Source organism: Pseudorca crassidens, chromosome 16, assembly GCF_039906515.1.
Source record: "Pseudorca crassidens isolate mPseCra1 chromosome 16, mPseCra1.hap1, whole genome shotgun sequence".
NCBI lineage: Eukaryota > Metazoa > Chordata > Mammalia > Artiodactyla > Delphinidae > Pseudorca > Pseudorca crassidens.
The window spans coordinates 9,738,468-9,757,147 of record NC_090311.1 but is presented as its reverse complement, the minus strand read 5'-3'; the positions used below and the strand labels follow the sequence as shown (position 1 = coordinate 9,757,147).

The 18,680-nt window shown below is 44.9% G+C and overlaps 1 protein-coding gene across 15 annotated transcripts in view; it reads left to right on the top strand.

Moving 5' to 3' along the window:
- TACC2 (transforming acidic coiled-coil containing protein 2) overlaps positions 1–18,680 on the top strand; it is a 205,304-nt gene that overhangs the window by 9,385 nt on the left and 177,239 nt on the right. For all 15 annotated transcript variants that reach the window (XM_067709185.1, XM_067709176.1, XM_067709184.1 and 12 more), the window contains exon 2: positions 15,305–15,383. In XM_067709185.1, the coding sequence (XP_067565286.1) occupies positions 15,351–15,383 (33 nt within the window). In that variant the 5' untranslated portion in view covers positions 15,305–15,350. The remainder of the gene's footprint in view (positions 1–15,304; positions 15,384–18,680) is intronic.

Below are 18,680 nucleotides of genomic sequence, written 5' to 3'. Positions count from 1 at the left end.
TCTCTTCATTGTTTTCCTGATTTTCCTCAATACCCTCTATTAAATTTTTATTTGAATCTCTTCTCTCTTGGGTGCTTTGTGAATTATTTATTTCAGAGGTAATTTAACTGTTTTCTATTTCTTTCCCGAGTCCAATCAACAGTCTTTTCATTTCTCCCTGATTTTTGTTCATTGCATTCTTGAATTTCTGATTCAAGGTGTTTTACATATGCTTGAATGCTTATTTAAGAATATTTAATTCTGTTTAGTGTATTGACTTATAATTTAGTTCTACTTAGTTTTTTGATGGTGTGGGAAAGATTTTCCCCAGGTGATATGTATAAAATGTTGTCTCCTGATTTTTTTGTTTTTGCAATAGCCCTGTATAGATTTGTTGACCTTCCTCTTGTCCATTTTTATAGCATCAGGTTGCTCTGCAGTATTCCTGGGTTAATAGTGCCCTGTTCTGTCTGTAGAGAGTCCACATTTGGTGGGATAGGGTGGGGGAGTTTTTGTGAGTCCTCTGATTTTGTGGTTCTCTTTTTCTTGTCAGGCTCTAAATTTTCTCTTTTTCATTCTTTTCCCCATTCAATACCCAGCTGCCACAGAGTGCTTCTCCTGTGGTTTTTGATTTTTTTTTTTTTGCCTGCCCCAGAGCAGTGCATTTGGAAGTGCAATGAATCATACCTGTCTCTTTAGATGTCCTGTGCTTTGAGGCCCTGCCCCTGTAGTCCAGGCTCTGACCTGCTCAGGCACCTTTGTTTTGTATTTTCTGATTTAAGGTGGACTTAATCATTCTGACAATAATTTCAGATCAACTTAAGCTTCCTTCTTCTGTCTTCTCTACCGTTTTACTAGTATCGATGAAAATGCTAATCAGTAGTCAATCTGAGAAAGAAATGGAAAATTTTGTTCCAGTCACGCTGAGGATTATAAGCTGGGAGACAGTCTCTCAGAGAGCTCTGAGAACTGTTCCGAAGAGGTAAAGGAGGAGGCCAACATATATGTGATTTTGGAGAAGGAGGTATGTGCAATCAGGCACACATTTCAGTGGAATTTTGCTGCTAGCCAGAGAAGCAGACATCTTAGTTAATGGTTTTAGTGCTTTTCTAAGTATGGGAAGATGCAAGAATCCAGGTTCATAAAAAATTTCTCCTGAAAATATCTAACTATTTGCAGACCTGTTCTGTCAGTTTCCCCAGAACACAGAGGGCCTCATCCTGATCTTTGCCCTGAATTCCTTTCAGGGTGTGTTGTACGTAGGTCAGTGACTGAGGTCGTGTTGTACGTAGGTCAGTGACTGAGGTTTTAATGATTCTTGTAGAACTGGACGGTGGGCAATGTTTCTTATTTTATAATCCCTTCCCTTTTGGAAGCACCTTAATGCCTCCCAAATTAGGCATTTCGTGACTAATTTGTCCCACTGCACTAGGAATGCTCATTCCTAGGTCAGGCGAGGATTTTGTTGACAGGCCACTCAATTCTCTATTACTGGACTGGGCCCTGTTAACAGTAGCCAGAAACCTCTGGGTCGCCTGTCCTGCTAGTCTGTTATGGTCCAGGAGACGGTTCCCTCTTGTTGCCTCTTCCCATATCTAGAAGTTAGACTATTACAACCGTTGGTCTTATAGAACTATATATTCGGCCAATTGTTTCAAGTCGCCAAATCATCGTTAATTTTATCTGAGGTTCAGTCACACATTTGGTAAAGCAAGAAACAATAATCTTGTAAAATAGGCAGAATACAAGTAATATAGCTAGTGACATTAATAAGGTCCTAACTAACTATTTAAGATAAGAACTTCCATTAGGTGTGGCCCAGTACCTCCCCAGGAACTCTGACCGGTCTGTTCTGCACCAATCTCTCTCTTTAAGGGAAATGATATATCGCATTGTACATAAAGTTCACCAAAGATGTCTACACGTACAAGGCCAGTGGTGGGTCATTGTAACCCTTTACAGGCTTGACAAAGGAATGTTATCTTCTAAGGAGTTACATGGGTGGCGCCAGAAAGAGAAAAATTGATCTTTATGGTTGAGCAGGTATTTCTGCCATTGTGGGGTGAGGGTCTGCTTAAGGCATAGTGCAGATGTACTATGCACACCAGAGGGGAGGCAGGAGGCCCAAACGGACAGAGAAATTTTTATGTTTAAATTTTTCTTATCTTGCCTTAAAAGCTGAATTTTTATTTCTTCACTAGGTTACTACGTCCGTCTGCGCTTTTCACAAAGCTCTGTGGTGGGGTGAGGGTGGGAGCATGAGGAATTGTGCTCCAGGGCTGCCTGACTTTTCTCATTTTATTCACAGTTATTTTGAAGAGTGCTTAAGCGTCTCTGTCTTTCTTTCTACCGAGGGCCTGGGTTTTGAGTACATTTTCTTTCTCCTTCTTGTTGTTTTATTTCGTTTGCGGAGGAAATATTGGGAGGCAGGTGGCTAGGATGCCTCTATTGTTTTTAGCTACCACCAAAGCTAACTTAAAAACAGGAAAATATGATTAAGATGTTCTTTTTGTTCTTGCTGAAAGAATGGTACTTAACAAAGTCTTATTTATAAGGTCTTTTAAATTATATAACTATTGTTATCCTTAATTTTTTAAAGATAAATTTTCAATAAACTTATCTGAGGAACAGAGTTTTTAAAAAGCTATTTTCTTTATTTCTTTCTTTCCTATTTATTTTTGTTTTGGCTGCGCCAGGTCTTAGTTGCAGCATGCGGGATCTTTAGTTGTGGCATGAGGACTCTTAGTTGTGGCATGCATGTGGGATCTAGTTCCCTGACCAGGGATCAAACCCGGGACCCCTGCACTGGGAATGTGCAGTCTTACCCACTGGACCACCGGGAAGTCCCCTTAAAAAGCTATTTTCGGGACTTCCCTGGTGACGCAGTGGTTGAGAGTCTGCCTGCCAGTGCAGGAGACACGGGTTCGAGCTCTGGTCCAGGAAGATCCCACATGCCGCGGAGCAACTAAGCCCGTGTGCCACAACTACTGAGCCTGCACTCTAGAGCCCGTGAGCCACAACTACTGAGCCCACGTGCCACAACTACTGAAGCCCACGCGCCTAGAGCCGGTGCTCTGCAACAAGAGAAGCCACCGCAATGAGAAGCCCGCATGCAGCACGTGAAGAGTGGCCCCCGCTCGCCGCAACTAGAGAAAGCCCGCGTGCAGCAACGAAGACCCAACGCAGCCAAAAAATAAATAAATAAAAAATTTAAAAAGCTACTTTCTATTTTACATAATAAAATTGCCTGATGTTAGCTGAAACTCTCTCTAAAGCTTAATAATTACATTTGCAAATTCTTACTATGTCATATAGAAGGCAAATATCTTCAGTTTCTTAGTTCGGCTCTAATACATGACGCATACGTAATAGTATCTTTGGCTCTGATGTGATTGGCACCAATATCCCATCTACACTCAAGATCTCTGTCGTGTTGTTTGTGTTGAAACAGCCTTCCCGCACCCCCAATTCCATCCTCCTTCCACCCACCCCTTAGCCCCCAGTTCCCAGTTAGGTTGATGTATTTGATTTCCAAAAATGACAGCACAGTTCAGCTTTTGGATTCGAACTGATGTCTGAATTTTTGTGGGTTTCAACAGCTTGTTTTCATAAGAAATAAGTTTTGCTAATATCCAGTCTGCAGAGAAGGACTATATGGAAATTGTGAGTAAGGGGAACCTTATATTTAAATGTATCAGCAAATATCTGTTTTGGCAGGAAAAAAAGAGACCCCATTCCTGCAAATCTATATGCAGCTTCATGTTTCCATTTTGGGCTGAGGGTCTATGCATGGTTTGTAACATGGGGTGCTCAGAGCATCACCCTCAGAGAGCTATAGGGTAATGACACTCAGTCTGGCATAGACCAAGGTGACACTAGGGGCCACCAGTCAAGGGGCTGTTCTTGTAAATTGTCATTTCACTGCTGCAGAGGGATTTGATCCATCTGTCAGTCCTCCCTCATGTGGCATCCTTTGTGATGTCTTCAAGATCTTCAAGATGGCCAGCCAGAGTTGGGTGCAGCCTGGTATGAAGGAAAGTTCTAAGGACCCTCCAGGGGAAATTTTATCATTTAGCTTTTACCATGTAATAAACCACCCCAAAACTTGGTGGTTTACAACAATAACCACTTACCTAGCTTCTGATTCTGTGGATTGGCAATTTTGGCTGGACTCAGCTGTGGTCCCTCAAGTGTCTGTGGTCACCTGTGGGCTGGCTAGCTGACCACAGCTACCACTCATCAGTCATGAAGATGAGAGAGGATGCTGATTCAACACAGTCCCAGAACAAGGCAAACTTAGGTTGGTGCTTGAGTAAAGGCTTGCAGCCCAGTCTAAGATGATGGTCCATAAAGTCAGCTAGATCGCCCATGTTGGTCCTCAGGCCTCACCACTGGCCATTGCCCAGCCCATGCCTAGTTGTAGTCACTATTGTCCAGAGCCGTTAGTTCAGCTCTCATGGAATCATGGGTGGGATCTAGACTATGGAGCAATAGAAATAACTTTCCAGTGATCCAGTACACCTCTCTCCAGAAAAGATGCCTCAGCTTCCCTGGTGGCGCAGTGGTTGAGAGTCCGCCTGCCGATGCAGGGGACGCGGGTTCGTGCCCCGGTTCGGGAAGATCCCACATGCCGCGGAGCAGCTGGGCCCGTGAGCCATGGCCGCTGAGCCTGCACGTCCGGAGCCTGTGCTCCGCAACGGGAGAGGCCACAACAGTGAGAGTCCTGCGTAAAAAAAAAAAAAAAAAATCGTGCTAATAAAAGAAAGGATGCCTCAGGACGAAGTGAGTTTCCCATCACTGGAGGTATTCAAGCAGAGATTCCATGATTATTCACAGGTTCTGGTTTAGAGGTTCAAAACCTGGAGGGCATCACCACCACAGGTACCTGGCCTCTGTCCCAAAGAACCAGATTCCAGCTCATGAACTAAACCTATCAAGACCTGTCTCAAACATTGTAGGACGTGATTGCCAATGGAGACCCCAGGTCTCCCCATTTAAAAAGCAGCAAAGGGAGGCAAAACTCGCCTCATACAAGAATCCTCCGCTCTCCATCCTGACTGCTTGCTCTGGCACAGTCCTTGCCCCCGTTTCTGATCCTGCCAACCTGATTGTGCCCGTAAGTTCATCTCCCATTCATAATTCTCTGGTTTCAATACCTTCCTGCTTGATCTAACCTGCGGCAGGTTTATGCTAAGTCCTACCCACCTCACTCTATAACTTCCTCCACTATCCCAGGCGGAGACAAGTTATACAAAATGAGAAATGTATTTTTAAACAGCTAAAACTTGGAGACAACTTAGTATCCACTGCAGCTATTAAATATGATGTTGTAGCCATGGGGAAATGTTTCTGATATGTTACTGTTAAATGGGAAAAAAGAAGCAGTTTCAAAAAGAGCACAAACAGTACGTATGATCTCCAATTTCATTGTGTGGGTTTTATTTACGTTTACAAATATATGCTCACCCCAAGTGTCAAATGGGGTCTCCCTGACCTTTTACACTCAAGCTCAAGTCCATGACTGGGGATCTCCAAGTCTACCCCCAGATTTCTGTGAATTCCCCGAAGTTTATTTTACACTCTGGTCTCCTCTACATTCAGGTTCCTACTTTATGCTGTCTCTGTTCCATATTGTATTGACCCAAATAAGAATAAAGTGCAGCCCTTTCTTCAAGTTCCAAACCCCCAATCCCAGCCAAAAACCAAACAAAGCAAAACACAGTACTAGCGAAGCATTCATGAATGTAGCGTGAAGACCTGTGGGGAGAGAGGAGAGCTTCGCACTATAAGGACCGAAAACAACTTCAAAATGCCATTAGGCATTGTTGTTGTTCAGACGTCCCCGGTTCCTCATTTCAGGGGAAGCTCCACCGGCCCTTTACCTTATCATCCTCTATCTCACACCAAAGCCCAGGTTCATCTCCTCCAGCCCCCAATTCCTTTCTCTGACCCTGTGACCTCTTCTCTGACCTTCCACCTCTGGAACCAAACCCCAAATACTCTCATCTCACACGAGGAGCAAGGTAACCAGCTCCTTTTACTGAGCTTCAGCTCCTGCCAATACTTGGCACCTACACAGATTACATCAAGCTCCTTTCCTAAATGAAGATTGTTCCTTCCCAAGAGGAGTTCTGTGCTAGGCTTAAGAAGCCCAGGCTGGCCTGCGGGAGGATGAAGGAGAGCTGAGACGCTCTAGCCAACAGCTGAGGCTCTTCTCATTTGGGCCGGTTACCTAAACTCTCTGGCCTTAAGTCCATCACCTATAAAAGGAAAGCCTTAGATTAGGTCACTGCTTCTCCACCATAAGCCAGTGGCCCACTGCCGGGCAGACAGGTTACAAGATTTCGATATCCTCAACTCTTGGTGTGGCCAGGTCGGGCCTGGGCAGTGGGTGAGCCATACAGCAGCCTTGTCCCAAGTCAGAGTCTGTATTAATGTGATTGTATTATGTGTGTCACGATGTGAAAAGGTTGGGGAGCCTTATAAGTTAGAGCTGTATTCCCTCCCAATTCTAATAGCTCGTGATAGAGACTAACATCTGGATGACAGAAGGTCCAGGTTGTGATTGGGTGAGAGCTTGTTGTTGGTGATGGGGAATCCTAAACAACTTCTTTTTTTTTTGTTATGAATTTATTTATTTATTTTGGGCTTTGCTGTCTTCATAGCTGTGTGGTCTTTCTCTAGTTGCGGTGCGCGGGCTTCTCATTGCAGTGGCTTCTCTTGTTGCAGAGCATGTGCTCTAGGCACGCAGGCTTCAGTAGTTGTGGCACATGGGCTCAGTAGTTGTGGCTTGCGGGCTCCAGAGCGCAGGCTCAGTAGTTGTGGTGCATGGGCTTAGTTGCTCCACGGCACGTGAGATCATCTCAGACCAGGGCTTGAACCCATGTCCCCTGCATTGGCAGGTGCATTCTTAACCACTGCGCCACCAGGGAAGCCCTGAACAACTTCTTATTAAAGTTAAAGCTGATGAGGGACTGAACTCGCTTTACTCATTCATTTAACTGAACACATATTTATTGGGTTCCAATGCAGAGAGTCGTGAACCAGGAGAAAGAAGATTTGTATCCCAGTTCTGCCAGCATATCAGGCACGGTTAAGTCAGAAGACAGAAACGTCCCAGTTATTTTTACAGAGAGAATTTAATATAAACGATTGTTATCTAGGTAAATGCAAAGGCAAAAGGCAAACTCTACAGGATGATGGAAGGTAGCCACTGCAGGAAGCAGTTATCATACTTAGGACTTAGAGAGCAAAGGGAAGTGGGAATTATTATTTAGGAGCTTGGAGGGGGTTCCCCACAGAAGGGAAACTCAGACCTCTGTGGAGGGATTTGCAGTCAGCTGGGGCTGATGTCCACGAGGCTAGCTCTGTAAGAGTTGGGAGAATGGCAAACTGGACCCCACTGCTGCCCCGGGTGGGAACTGTTGCTGCCACAGGGGAGAAGTGAGGTTGGGGGTGATGCTCCCAGAAGCAGGAAGCAGCCAGGAAGGAGTGTGCCCTGCTTCCTCCTTCCTCCTCTGGCTTCCGCCTTCCCCTGGCAGAGCCTCACGAGGAGCAGTTGGCAAAGCAGAAATGGGGTTTTCAGAGCCTCCCAGCATCTGAATATAGTGGGTTTGGAGCTGAGAAACAAGAACTTAATAATTGACCTGGCCGCTCACCAGCAGTCTTGTGTCTGATCTCTATGGCATGAGAGCAGGTGATTTCTAAGTTCTGCGAGAGTGGACTTCTCACATCAAAGTTTCTCGGTGCCCTCAGAGATGGGAGAGGAAAGAAGACAAGCGGCTAAGGGGAGAGTATGAAGGAAGAGTTGTCATTTCACTTAAACCCCCTGGAGCAGCCATGTCCACAGTGCTCATGAAGGGCCCCTGCTGGAGCAGAAAGCAGGCGATGTCTCTTAATAAATCCCTTTCCCAGGCTACGGGTGTTTGTTTGTATTCAAACAGGAACATGATAACAGAGCTATAAGTAGCTCTGCGCTCAGCCGTTCAAGGTAGGGAGTTAGAACAACTGACTTCAGCCACTGGAGGGAGAAGCTGAGGCCTCCTGCCTGCCTGGGGTGAGAGTTGGCGCCATCTGTGGGAACAGCAGCTGACTTAGGTCACTGGGTTTGTCAAGCAGCCAAAGGAGCTGCTAGGTCAGGTGAACCCGAGCTCACCCCCAGAGCAAGCATAACCTCCCAGTCGGTGCCTCCCATATCCTCAGCTGACGCAGGACCTGAACGGCTGGAGGCCACTGTGACTGGAGAGCAATGCCGTGCAGGAAAGGTGGGTCTCATCTGATCTTGCTGGGCCAGTCTGGAGGCGACTCCGGAGCCTGCAGAGGTCTTGTCAGGGGAGGCTGCCTGTTGGAAGCAAGCCTGTCTGAGTCCAGTTCTGGTTCCAGCCCTTGCTTGCTGTGGGAGGATGGGCAGATCATCTCTACCCTCTGGCCTCCGCTTCCTCGTCTGTGCTGGAGAAGATGATCTCCGCGCTGCTTCCAGCACTAACAACCGAAATGACTCAACGCAGAAGAATCCAGACGTATTGAGTCTTTAAAACAGATACATTTTTCTCATGTACAGAAAAAGAGTCTTTAAGATAGAGAATTAAAAACCCTGAATAGAAAACTCAATGAGATTGTCTGATGTATCAACACATCCCAATAGATTGCTCACAGGACAGTGGGAGTTTGGCTGCAAAACCTCTCTGAGCCCACGTGTTACCATCGATGAAACGGGGCCTGCGTGATCTCGTCTTCGCTTCCGCAGCATCTTGTACCTCCCACCCCGTACACAGCAGGTAAAATGGGGCATCAGCTCAGACACCACAATCTGGGTTCTGAGCCACGTCCTCCACCCACATGCTGCTCTGCACAGTTTAGCTGCCGTGCTCGTTCTCCCAGCTCCATCCCCTCCTCTTTCAGACTTGGCTCCAGGCCCTGTTTCCCCAGCGGTGTTCCTGGCCCCTCTCAGCAATGCTTCTGGCTACCCAGCCCCATTAGGCTATCCCAGCCTCGGTGGTTCATCACCAGCCCAAACATTACCTCCTACCCTCTTCTAGATCAGCGAGGGGGATCCATAAGCTGGAGCCTTCCCAAGCAGCTTCAGTTGCCAACAGCTAGAAACCTCACGCTCTGCTATAGAGGTAGGTAAGCGACTGATCAAGGCAGTCATTACCTTTGAACACTTGCCAAAAGTTTTCCAAGGTGGCAGCATTGCACTGTTCATCGAATGCCAGGGTTGGGGCCATCAGGCTCCAGCCTTCCTTTTCCTCTCTCCTGGGCTTTGACCTCTCTGAGTTTCAACTGTTCATCCATAAAAAAAGAAAAAACCTACCTCATGGCTTTGCTGTAAGTGCAAGAGAACACAGGGACCTCAGGCTTGGCACGTAGAAAGAGCTCAGTATTTATGGAATAGACGCGTAAGTAAATGAATGAATCAAAGACTGTCCCAGTTTATATTTGCAGCTGTGATGATGTGACACCAATACACCAGTTGAAAAATAAAAATTCTCCCAAACAACTATCATTTAAAATGAATTTTATATTTGAATCTACTGGAGACTAGGTTGAGGTTTAGCTGGCTGTCTGGACTCTGTACACAGAACAAGTGGGTAGAGGAAACCTTTGTGGATTCAGTCTTGCTGTGGAAAACCCCCTTGAATTAATTAGAAGCCTAAACCATGGATCATTTTTGAAGAAGTACAGCTTCATCTGCCCGGGGATATAGTGCAACTCTAGCTAAATTAACATCGGATGCCCAGCAACGGCCACGTAGAGGGACAGGATTGGAATGATGGGTCACTTGCCCAGCAAATATTTTCATGTAAATTGCTTGGTCCAAGTTCTTGAAACCGTGAACTTCTTATTGAGCCTATGTTATAAATAGTCTTCAACAACATCTGTTTCTTTCGGTGCACAAGTCAGTTTAGCTGACGTACTGATTTCTAATCAGTAGCATCAGAATTCATGATTTTTCTGAAGGGATAAAAAAAGAAGGCAACCTAATCTTTGTGTCACTGCGGGATTTGCTTGTTGGGAGCTCCAAAGAGACCCACTGCCAGTAGTAATATAATAGGCAACGATCTATCTAGTGCTTAATCTATGGAAGAGCTTTATGGAAATTATCTCACCACAGTCACATGAGTTACGTATTGTTATGATTCCCATTTTATTTTATTTAATTATTTTTTGGCTGCATCGCACAGCATGTGGGATCTTACTTCCCCAACCGGGGACGGAACCCCTGCTTTGGAAGCGCGGGGTCTTGACCACTGGGCCGCTAGGGCAGTCCCTGATTCCTATTTTAAAGATGGCAAAACTGAGCACAGAGAAGTTAAACGATTTGCTAACGTTTATACATCAGGCGGGTGGTGGAGTGGCGTTCACAGGGCAGCGGTCACGACCCCATCCTCCCTCCGAGGCGAGCGTGTCCCAGAGACAGATGAAGGAATTCACATACACGTGTGTTTAGCCGTCTGTGGCGGGAAGTGGAAAACTGGTCCCTTGCTGGATGTCCGGCTTGGAAGAAGACAGCATGAAGAGAATGAGGCTGATCAGCGCAAACACATGCAGACAGTGGTAAGACTGCTGTTGGGGTCCCGTCAGAGTGGTGCCTCCAGGAAAGGGCGTCTTGACTAAGAAATATGGACACTCTGGATTCCGTGGTGCCCGGCCTCCGGGCCTGTCCCCTGTGCCTGGGGACTCTATCATTAAAAGAGACAGAGCACTAGGTCCTGGGCTGGAAGCTGAAAAGTCTGTGTATTCATTCACTCTCTTCCCCAGTGGCAGTGGCAGCCTCTGGTGCCCGTGGTGTCCAGGACAGCAGTGAGTGATGAGACAGGTGTCAACGACGATGCTCAGTGTTCAGCAGCCGTGGTAGTGGTGGTCCAGGGGCCAGTGGTGGCAGCAACAGGTGAGGATGCAGAGCTGCCCGAGGGAGTGGTCCCTGGAGGGCATTTCACTGCTGAAATGTACACAACCGAACACGGAGCACTGAACATTCCCCACCTTCAAAGTCCTTACCCTTAAGGGACTCCGCCACTGTGGTTGGCCATCCTGTCTCCCTCCTTCGCCTCTCTCCTTAGGAGTGAGCCCCCGACTCTCTCGTTCTCTTTGTCAGGGTTTTTTGCTATGTTTGCTCACCTGTTGAAGACTTGCTTGGGACCTTTCTTCATTCCCAACTGGCTCATCCAAGATATTTTGCTTGAAAAGATTCTCTTCCCTAGAAAAATTCTCTTTTGATTTTGTGATGGGGGGGAGGGAAGGGGGCGAGGGTAGGCAAAGGTTCTTGTTTCGTATCCCTTTAATCCTCAACTTTACGGAAATCTAGTGCTAATAAACACAAAAGCAGTCATTTTCAAGCTTTTTCCCCCCAGTAGATTTATTTTTTCAAACAATATCTTATGCAGAATCTCAAGCTATGAAACATACTCACTTTAAAAACCTGAGTTGAAACTCACACAACACAAAATCAACCATTTTAAAGTGAGTAACTGAGTGGCATTTGATACGTTCACAATACTGGTATCTGTCTCTCTGGATTTACCTATTCTGGACATTTCATGTCAATAGAATCACACAGTATGTGACCTTTTGTGTCTGGCTTCTTTCACTTAACATATTTTCAAGGTTCATCCAAGTTGTAGTATGTCTCAGAATCTCACTGCTTTTTATGGCTGAATAATATTCCATTGTATGGATAGATCACAATTTGCTTATCCGTTGTCTGCTGAAACATACACACTTCTGTTCTATTTGAACTAGAAGTGGGGCACTGAGATCCCCCTCCACGTCCAACGTTCCCCTCCAAGGAGCCCCTGACACTCCTCTGAGCTTGGTAGGACATCTGGTCTCCAAGAAACCTTTGATGAAGTGCTAACTTTTTTCCCTGGAGGGCTGCACCGTGTGGCAGGCCTCTGCAGAATGAATGAAAGTCTCGGCCACTACAAAAAATATATGTATATATATAGAAATGGACTGCATTCGTGAGAAAGAGTGGCTAATTGTTAATGACTGGAAACCAGAGAGGAAGGAGGCTGCTGACAGAAGGGTCTTTGGTGGCTGCCTTTCTTCAGTCCCACCTGAGAGCCGCAGGGCCTCCTCCACCTGGATGGGCAGGTCTGCCTACCAGCGAGCTGGGCAAGCCTGCTGCTTTTTACAACTTCACTTGCTGAAACTCAAGCCACGCCTGGGTAAGTACATTCTGCACATGCCACACCATAAACAGGTGCCAGACTGCTGCGTCATCATGTTTCCACAAGTTTTCTTGGTCTTTCCGTATTATTTACGGCAGAATTTTCCCAGGTGCAAACAGGAAGCCCTTGGAGCATTTTCCTCCTCTCTAGAAAGAAAGGTTTGTCTCCTGCTCTAAAGCATAAGGACAAGCGAGTGACTCATGGCACCCCTGCTCCGGGAGCAGGACAGTCCTGCTCCCCTAGGTGCGGCCAGTCAGATCACAGGGGCCGGTTTTAGTTTGTATAAGCCTTTTCTGAAAGGAGCCCCGCTAATGTACTAACAGGAAAATCCTCTGCGTGAAAGGCCCTGGCCTCGATGGGCTGGGAAATGCTGATTGCACGTTTGTGTATTCACTGCGGCTCTGCACTGGCGCTGCCCAGGTATGATGTGCAGCTGATTTGTGTCAGCGTCGTGGGTGGAGACTGGGCTGTTTTCCCAACTCGTTGAGGTGGGTCTGGGCCTCTGCTTAGACCTTGCTCGCTTCTGAATGGTGGAGGAGAAAGTCCAGTTGCTGACACACAGACTTTCCAGGGGCCTCGGCCTCCAAAGTCACAGACCGTCCCTGACTGTAAGTAGATGGCAGAGTCCTACAGAGCGGTACTTCCTCTCCGGTCTTGAGGAAGCCGGAGGAGGGCAGTTTTAAAGGTTACCAGGAGAGAGTTTTCAATGCAGCCAGGCCTTCCCTCTGGGGTTTTGAAATTTACAGTGAGCCAGAAGTAGTTTTAAAAGCCAGTTTAAAAATCTAGTTCAAGTGTTCTGATTCTTAAGAAAATTATTGAATTTTATTTGGTGAATAAGTTTCAAAAATTAATGTTACATCGAATCACATGTATTTCCAGCTGCGTGTGGTTCAGCCTGGCTGGTACAAGGAAGTTATGATAATGGATGAGGGCACAATGATTGTAACACTCAACATTATTTCCTAATGAGGCATAATTTTGCAAATGAACAGAAAAAATAAACTGAAGTGATTGATTTTAAATAAATGAAAATTTTTACATTCTGTAAGTGAGTATATGATTCCTTTTTTTTTTTTTTGGCCATCTTATAAACAGCAAACGGCAGAAAGGATTGAACAATTGCAACTTTTTGATTAAAGGGTTAGGAGGGAGAGAATTGATCACTACAGTGACTTCACTCATAATTTTCTCAGTTTGGGGGCATTTTAATTAGGCCCGTTCAAAATACTTATATTTTATTTTCCCGTGACTGTTGATTACACGTAGTACATGGTAGCTACTCACTCAATTTTGGTTGAATGGCTAAACAAATCAATGGACACATTTTATTTTGAGTTAAGTCCATCACTGAAGTTTTCTGAGGAAATGCTATGATGACAGCCATCCTGCTGGGAAGAAATCTCGAATCAGAAGGCAGGAGACTGTGTTCTGTTTCCAACTCTGGCCTCCCCAAACTGGGTCTTTGGCAAGTCCCTGGCCTTCTCTGCAGCCTCAGTTTCCCCACCGGATTACACTGGTAATCTCTAAGGCTCCAGCTCGAAAAGTCTGTAATTTATTTTATTTATTTATTTATTTATTGAAGTATAGTTGATTTACAATGTTGTGGTAATTACTGCTGTACAACAAAGTGCTTCAGTTATACATATATATATATTCTTTTCTAAAATATGCTTTTCCATTACGGTTTATCATAGGATACTGAATATGGTTCCCTGTGCTATACAGCAGGGCCTTGTTGTTTATCCACTCTACATATAATAGCTTATATCTGCTGACCTCATCCGCCCACTCCATCCCTCCCCCAACCCCCTCCCCCTTGGCAACCACCAGTCTGTTCTCTATGTCCATGATTCTGTGTCTGTTTCATAGATGGGTTCATCTGTGGCATATTTTAGGTTCCACATATAAGTGATATCATATGGTATTTGTCTTTTTCTGACTTACTTCACTTAGTATGATAATCTCTAGTTGCATCCATGTTGCTGCACATGGCATTATTTTGTTCTTTTCTATGGCTGAGTAGTACTCCTTTCTGCATATGTATCACATCTTCTTTATCCATTCATCTGTCGATGGACATTTAGGTAGCTTCCATGTCTTGGCTATTGTGAATAGCACTGCAATGAACATAGGGGTGCATGTATCGAAAAGTCTATTATTTTATTTATTTATTTTATATTTTGGCCACGCTGTGTGGCATGCGGGAATATTAGTTCCCCGACCCGGGATGGAACCTGTGCCCCCTACATTGGAAGCGCAGAGTCTTAACCCCTGGACTGCCAGGGAAGTCCCTGAGAAGTCTGTGGTTTATAAGCTTTCTGTAACTTAGTTTCTCCACCTAGATCAAGTGAACAAAGAGTCCTGATCCTGCTGTGCTATGGGGTCTCGTGGAACTCTGTTGGCGATGTCAGCAGATGTCCTGGGTTTCTCTGTGGGCTGTGTGGGAAACATCCTCATTATGATGACGATTAATAAACAACGTCACTAAGTAAGCCCAATGAAATGACGCTGGGTGTCCAGACAGCAAGCCGCTTTACATGATTATGTATTCCTTGTCTGGCTACAGCTACACATTTTCCTCAGCAAGAAAAACATGCCGCCTTCATTGAAATATGTGCAGAAGTGAAACTGATTTGATGAAACAAGTGTTTAGAGAAAAAAATATGAAAACCACATGTTTTTGAAGAGCAGTGGATTTCACACCTCCTAACATTGGACACCCAGCTCTGCTGTCCTCGACAGTGGGCAGCCAGCCACACTCTGGATTTCCAAACCGAACACAATTAGAAACAGAAAACACTCCAACAGCGGTGCTCCTCAAGCTGTCCTTGGCAAACGGGCCCCTTTAGTCACTCCGTTTGTAGGTATACATATACGTGCACATTGGCGTTAGGTCAGAGGCTCAGCAACAAACTCGTCTTACAGAAGTGTCTGCCAACCCGAGGGAATAAAGACTGGGAATAAAACACCAGCCTGTACTGCTGGGTGGCACGTCGCAAAGGAAAACCCTTCAAAAGCAATTTTCCATGTTGTGACTGCAGAGATAAACACTTCCCATCATCTGGCTTTTGAGTTTGGGGAAATGAGCAGGTGGAAAAATCCTCAGATCTTCTTCAATTTTACAGATGTATATACCCTTTTGTTTCTTCCAGTCACCACTGATCAAGTCCGAAGGGACGCTGGGCACCCTGAATCACCATGGGCAACGAGAACAGCACCTCGGGCAACCAGGTGGGTGTCACGGGGCTTCCCCTTAACCTACACGGGTCTCTTGAGTGACATTGACTAGACTTCTTTTTCAGCATCTCCTCTCTGCCCAGGAAGGAGTGAACTAAAACTCAGATTGTGGCTAGATACATGTGGGCATATTCGTATCCATGTAGGCATTTTTCATTCCATTTTCAGAATTCTCATATTAAGTCTAGCCCTAATTTTATTTTATTTTTTAATTTATTTTAATTTTATTTTTGGCCATGTTGTGTCTTTTTTGCTGCGCGCAGACTTTCTCTAGTTGCGGCAAGCAGGGGCTACTCTTCGTTGCGGTGCGTCAGCTTCTCATTGTAGTGGCTTCTCTTGTTGCAGAGCACGGGCTCTAGGCGCGTGGGCTTCAGTAGTTGTGGCACACGGGCTCAGTAGTTGTGGCTCACAGGCTTAGTTGCCCTGCGGCGTGTGGGATCTTCCTGGACCAGGGCTCGAGCCCGTGTCCCCTACATTGGTAGGAGGATTCTTAACCACTGTGCCACCAGGGAAGCCCCCTAATTTTATAAACTATTTTATAGACTATAAACTATATATAAAAACTAGTTTTAATTCTTGTCCTATGCTTTTGAAATTGACATATGAGAGTTCGGCACATTTTTCCTGGATTGTGCTCCCCACTCCATCTGCTTACCTACATGGATACATACCCTTCCCCCCAAAAAAAGTCATGGGCCTGAAAAAGTGGTTTTAAAAATCTATAAGTGTTGAGCAGATTAAATGTGAACTATCATTTCCACGTTAGGTAAGTTTTTCACAATTGAGGAATAGGCTTTTCTTGATTGTGTGTAATACTGGGATATTCAAATAAATTCAAATTTTATAGTTACCCATTTTAAGTTTGAGAGTTGCAATTCAATGTGCTGGAGAACAAAATTAGGGAAACACTTTCCCATTGATCTGAGACACAGTGGAAATTTTGGATTAATGGTATTGAGTTCTTTGAATGAGAAAATTCGACCTAAAGCCAGCCTAAGGCAATTCCTTTTCCCTCTGCTTTTTTCTTCTCCACAATCTTCTTTCCTCCCGCAGGAAAACAGGAATCATCAAAAGAAAAGATGGCAAAGTCCAATCTTTAGGGGCAGACAAGAAACAGTAATTGTGTTAAACAACTGGGTGGGAAAGTGTAAGGAGAGGTGGGAACCGTGGCACACAGAGGTGTCCTGTCCCACTGTCTAAAGGAGGCAGTCACCATCAACACCAGCTGATGGTTGCCAAGTAGAAATGTGGGTCCAGTGTTACAAGACCTTTCCATTTCTTCAAGAGAAGTCAGAAACCCATATTTTTATTTCCAAAACTCTTAAAGTTTTTAAAATTAAACTTTTTATGTTGAGATAATGGTTAGATTGGCATGTTGTTGGAAGAAATAATACAGAGAGATCCCACATACCCTTTACCTAGTTTCCCCCAGGGGAAACATTTTGCAAAACTAGAGTACAAAATCACAACCCACCTACTGACATTGACACAGTCAAGATACAGAACATTTCCAGAGACAGTATTCCTTTTGTTGCCCTTACAGCCACACCCACCTCCCTCCGGTGCCCCGTTCCCAACCCCTGGCAATTTCTAATTTGTTCTCTATCACCATAGAGATGAGATAGAGAATGTTATACCATGTTATATAAATGCCATCGTGCAGTAGGTGACCTTCTGGAATTGGCTTTTCTCACTCAGCATGATTTCCTCGAGATTCATCCAGATTGATGCACGTGTCAATAGTTCATTCCTTTCTATTGCTGAGTAGTGTTCCCCAGCATAGATGTACTGCAGTTCATTGAACCATTCACTCAGTGAAGGACATCTGGGTTGTTTCCAGTTTGGGGCTATTACAAATATAACTGTTATGGACATTTGTGTACAGGTTTTTTTGTGAACATAAGTTTTCATTTCTCTGACATAAAGCCCAAGAGTGTAGTTGCTGGATCTTATGGTAGTTGCATGTGTAGTTTTATAAGAACTGCCAGACTGTTTGCTAGAATCCCTGTACCCTTTTACATTCCCACCAGCAGTGCATGAGGGACCCAGCTTCTCTGCATTCTGGTCCTCATTTGGTACTGTCACTATTTGGTGTTGCCATTCTGATGTGTGTGTTGTGACGTCTCATTATGGTTTTAGTTTGCATTTCCCTGATGATTAATGATGTTGAACATCTTTCACATGCTTATTGCCATCCGTATATTCGCTTTGGTGAAATATCTGTGCGTGTCTTTTGCTCATTTTCTAACTGGATTTTTCTTACTGTTGATCTTGAGAATTTTTATATAGTCTAGATACTAATCCTTTGTCAAATTGTGGTCTGCAAGTATTTTCTCCCTTTGGTAGCTTGTCTTTTCATCCTCTTAACAGGGTCTTTTACAGAAAAGTTTCTACCAGGTACAATATATCAGTTTTTCTTTTTATAGATAGTGCTTTTTGTATCTTCCCTAAGTTGAGAACTCCTACCTGAATACAGACAATAAAGTAGGTTATATTTTCTCTCTATTACCTATACTAAACCACACTGTCCAGAATTGAAGGCCGGTTTATTTAGGATAGATGCACAGAAATCGAATTGGCACATCAAATGGATGGTAAGTATTTTTGAAAGGCTCTTGCTATATATCTATATCTATATACGAAACGCATTTCAGAAAGGTGATGACAATTTGTATGTCTCTCATCAGGATATGAGAGCCCATCTCACTATATCCTTTCAAGCAATGGATATTTTGGTGTCTCAGATCTTTATTGATTAGAAAGGTAAAAATACTTAAAGATTTAAAAACTCTCGCCCTACTATACCTTACGCCCATTTCTCATCTCCTGCCAGCTCCCAGCCCTAGCCTCCCTCCCCAGACCGCCCCTCCCCACTCCTGGAGCAGACAGGAGAGGTTTTCCCGGACCACAATTTTTCACATCTCCAACTTCAGCCAAACATGACCCAGTGGGGCATCACGGGGGTGCCTTTAGGATTCCAGAATCAGAACAAGGTTTGCCTTCCTTGGAGAAACAAATAGAAATGAAGCACAAGTACGTTTGGCTGTAGGACTCAGGGTCCCCCACGGGGCTGAGGCTCCAAACCTGTCTTTCCACCGTCTCCCGGATATCTCTGCCTGGATGACCCGCAGTCACCCTGAGCTCTTCAAACCTGAGCTCAACTGATCCTCTCCTTCTGTATTCCCCCTCTTGGGTACCAGGCCCTATCCTACCATTCAAGACAGAAACCTGGGGGTCACCTCTAACTCCACCCATTCCCATTCTCCATATTTAATAAATCACTCTATGATT